Source organism: Phragmites australis, chromosome 5, assembly GCF_958298935.1.
Source record: "Phragmites australis chromosome 5, lpPhrAust1.1, whole genome shotgun sequence".
In the NCBI taxonomy this organism is placed as follows: domain Eukaryota; kingdom Viridiplantae; phylum Streptophyta; class Magnoliopsida; order Poales; family Poaceae; genus Phragmites; species Phragmites australis.
In genome coordinates this window covers 23,813,805-23,818,283 of record NC_084925.1, presented here as the reverse complement: position 1 = coordinate 23,818,283, position 4,479 = coordinate 23,813,805, and the positions used below count along the sequence as shown (strand labels likewise).

At 47.3% G+C, this 4,479-nt stretch overlaps 1 protein-coding gene across 1 annotated transcript; it reads right to left on the bottom strand.

Moving 5' to 3' along the window:
• On the bottom strand, positions 1-987 carry LOC133918972 (uncharacterized). Its single transcript, XM_062363147.1, has one exon. It carries the CDS (start codon positions 717-719, stop codon positions 387-389), a length of 333 nt encoding a protein of 110 aa, XP_062219131.1. The 5' UTR covers positions 720-987; the 3' UTR covers positions 1-386.
• Positions 988-4,479: the final 3,492 nt, after the last annotated feature.

Below are 4,479 nucleotides of genomic sequence, written 5' to 3'. Positions count from 1 at the left end.
TAAAAAGAACAGGAACTCATTATCTGGAAATAATTGATGTTTATGTCCATATAAACAAATCTAAGCACATATATATATTACATCCACAATTAACTACGACCTTCCCCAACAAAACTGTTCATCGATCATCACTTGCCCTCCCCTCTCAATCATGTTTTCTTCTCCAAACTATTTCTTTCTTTCTTGTGTTGTGCGATTTGCAAACGGAAGAACAGCAACACCAAAAATATGCTCAAGTACGTACTAGTCTTGAGGTAGAGACATATACATATGAAATCATCTCATCCACATGGATGGACCAACATAGTATACTTGGGGAGTTTCATTTCTTCGCCTGCACCACCAAGCGCGCGAAATTGCCGATGGAGTACCTAATTACTCCATGATTAGTTGTAGCTGCCGCGGTCGGCCGGGGAAGGCGGCGGCGGCTTCTGGTTCTGGACGATGAGCCGCGCGGGGAGCGGCCTGCCGGTGCCCGACCCGCCGCAGCTGCGGCACGGCATCCTGCCCGACCCGGCGCAGGTCCGGCACCCGGAGTCGCCGTCAGACCAGCGGTTGCACATGCACTGCACCCGGCCGGAGCCGCCGCACGTGGCGCACCGCGGGCGCGCGTCCCACCTGGAGGCGGCCGGGAGCCCGTCCCCCAGGGACCGGTTCGCCATCGCCACGCCCGCCAGCATGCCCAGCCCCGCCGACGCGATAACCACCGGCGCCACCATCCTCGATAGCAGCAAGCTAACCGTCACGGACGACAAGAACCGGCGGCCAAGCTTTGATTATTCGATCTCTGGAGATGGAAGGAACGAGGGAAGGAGGAGGAGTGTTTCGTTGGCTTTCTTGGTGTATATACCGACGACTCGACGAGTTGGGAACTCGCCTGAGGGGAAAAGATTTGGGTGCGCGTGGCGTGTGTGGCGGTGGTTTTTCGATCGGCCGGAGGCGACGGCGTTTCTGTGTAGGAGAAGAAGGCTACGACGGCAGGGAGCGGGGGAGCGCGTCGTTTTATAGGATTTTTCCGGTGGTTTCGTGGAGCAGGTTGCGTTGCGTGCCGGCTGCTGTACGTGGGTTTGGAGGGTAGCGAGCCGGGGGAGGCGTGTCAGCCTTGTTACCTTGCCTTGCCTGCTTGGCTGCCTGCTGTGCGTACGCCTCGGTGAGAGCTGCACCATTGGATTATAGCGGCTTCCAACCCGGATCCTCCGTCTTAACTGTGAGTTACTGACACTTAGGACTGAGTCCACACGTTACTCATGAAGTTACTGTGACATCAAGCAATTTTGGTCTTGCGGCTTTGTGCATGCATGTGCGCTAGCTGCAACCTAGCTAGAGATGACGTGACGTGTGTAAAAAAAAAGTTTATTAATAATGCTAATGGATTCAACACATTGTTTATTTTCCTTGTTTATAACTAAAGTAGAGATATCCACCTTAACAAAATCATAATATATTGATGTTGTAATCTCCTTATTTTCTCTAACTAGTTAAGTGTCCATGTCTGGTAACGAAAATACAAATATTAGACACAGTAACATTAATCACAAACTTAAGATATACAGATGTAGATACATCATAGTAGCGCCGCCAAACGAATATATTTAAAGTGATGCCATAGTTTGATTTCAGGTGAGATAAAAAAGAAGGAAGAGATTATCCATTAATTTCTCTCCTAATTTTTTTATTTATTTTTATTAGTAAAATATATTATATATTCATAGCCAGTAACGAGGTAAGAAGTCTAGAGGACGAGATGAATGGCAAAAGCGAATAAATTATTCGAATTTTAGAGATTTTTATTAGATGGAAGGAGAGTAGGGAAAAATATAATGCAAGGACCAACTTATGTTTTATATAGTAAAAAGATGGGTTATATACTCTCATTATTGAGTTGTTTGAACACAAGTTGTAATACAGGTATACCCTCTCTCACACACAATTGAAACACTTACTGTAATTGAAAAAAAGGGTTTTGTAATACAGGTATACTCTCTCTCACACACACATGAAACACTTACTGTAATTGAAAAAAAGGGTTTATCAATAATGCTAATGGATTCGGCACATTGTCTATTTTCCTTGTCTATAACTAAAGAAGAGATATCCATCTTAACAAAATCATAATATATGTATGATAATATATTGATATTTTGGTCTCCTTACTTTCTTTAATTGGTTATGTACTCTCATTATTGAGTTATTTGAACACAAGTTGTACTACAGTTACTCTCTCTCTCTCTCTCTCTCTCTCTCTCTCTCTCTCTCTCTCTCTCTGACATGAAACACTTACTGTAATCAATAATATTATCCAAGAATATCATACAAGAAAGAAGGAAATTCATTGGTTCGAAAAAAGAAGGAAATTCATTGGTTCGAAAATAGAAGGAAATTCACAGGGTTGATAATCAAAACTAGTATAAAGTACACTCTTATCATATATCTTGATATGAAAAATGCAGATGCACATGGTGGATATCATATATTACAATTAATATATATCTTGTCGGAGGATTAACTCCTGTCGCAGGGATCCTGAGAGACCCCTTTTTAGAGATTCGGCCGGGGGATGATCCTGAATAAGTTCGTCGGAGAAATAAATGGGAATGAATGCAACGGCCGGTGGCGGGGGTGTTGGCCTAGTGCAAGAAGAAGTAAATGCATCGGAGTTTAGACAGGTTCGGGCCGCACGGGGGCGTAATACCCTACTCCTGTATGGATGCTATAACTGTCCTGAGGAAGTCCCTCAAGGATGTTGCTGGTTACAAGAATAATGGCCTATCTAAGAGCTTGGAGCTTCTTGTTCTTCGGCTGGAACTGTGCTCAACCTTGCTCACAGTATCTCTCGTTGTTGGTCTTCAGGATGGCTCTCTCTATCCTGGTTCGTCGTCTCTCGATGTTGTTGGTGTTGTCTGTCGTTGTCCCTCAAGATGGCCCTATCGATGTTCGTATGGACCGATCCTTGCTTCTGTGCCGCTGGCTGTTTTAAGTACTCGCGGGCCATGACATGCCCCGAACGGAAAAGAGGGGGCTCGAGTCCCGAGATGCCATAAATGGAAAGGGCGTCATCATTTCTTCTGGGCGAAGTGACCGGGGGTGGAAAATGTGTCGCACGCCCGGTCGCCCGTCACCATAAATGCCCTGGCAACGGGCGCCGTGGAGAGGGCCCACCGGGCAGCCGCAGAGCAACCCGGCGTGCTCGCCCTGTCTTGTTCCCCTACCACAGCAGTGCGGCAGACGGAACGCCTTGATCCTCACGACGTTATCCCGAGATAAGTCGGATGGCACGGGACGGGACCCGTGCAATTAATGACCCCACGTCTCTCTGCCAGAACATGGCAGGAACTGACGCGGCGGGAGCAGTTGGAGATGTCAGACCACGCACGCTCATTAAATGCGGCCTCGGGCCTTTGACCGGCTGACACCTCGACGGTGGGTCCCTCGGGGGCCTTCTTGGGTCGTCGGGGTACCGAGTGCTCGGGGGTACTGTTTACATCCCCGGGCACTCTCTCCCGAGCACTCTTGCACGGACCTTCGGGGAACCGAGTGCTCGGGGGCTGCCACGTGCAGCCCCGAGCACTCTCTCCCGAGCACTCTTACACGGACCCTCGGGGAACCGAGTGCTCGGGGGCTACCGCGCGCAGCCCCGAGCACTCTCTCCCGGAACTTAGCTCTTCTGAACGTCGGGGGACTAGGGTGCTCGGGGGTGACCGTACACCTCTTAGAGCACTTTCTTCCCGGTACTTTAGACTCCGTGGATCATCGGGGAACTGGGGGACTCGGGGGGCCACCGACCGTGGCCCCGAGCACCTTCTCCCGGGACTTGGCCTTTTCTCATCCCACAAGAGAGACCTCGCGGGATGGCGCCATGTGGCGGATAGCTGGCCTGGCCTCGCTATTCGGGGACCTCCGGTTCCTGATACACCGACATATCTCAACAGCCATAACTTAAATTAGAGATACAAAGAGTATCCATTTATTAAGAAAGCCCATAGTGCTCCAACCAACAATTCATACAAATCTCATGCTTGTCCCTTCTTTTTTTGCACAAGGTTGTTGATGCATGATCGATTGATAAAGAAAAGGTAATTAGACAGCCAATTACATATCAATTCTTCCACTTTTTCTAATTATTTTTTCGTGTGACTATTATACAAGATAGTGACACAAGTTTATTATTGTCAACAAATGTTGCTTTAGAGATAGGTCATTCTAGTGCTGTCGCAATTACTTTAGTGTAATCCACACATCTGATCTGAATTCTGCTATCTAATTTATTTTTTTGCACGAACCCTCTTTAATTTTTCTGGATATGCAGACAATGCATTCATCAAGAAATATGATATGACATGGACTCGTTTTGAAATGTCTCTCTGTAACTGTTACCTAGTCACATTGCCGACGATCAATCACCACAAGATCGATCGATGCACACTTTATTTTTTGCGAGAGCTAAAAACCACCAATATAATACTATAAATCATCATAAAA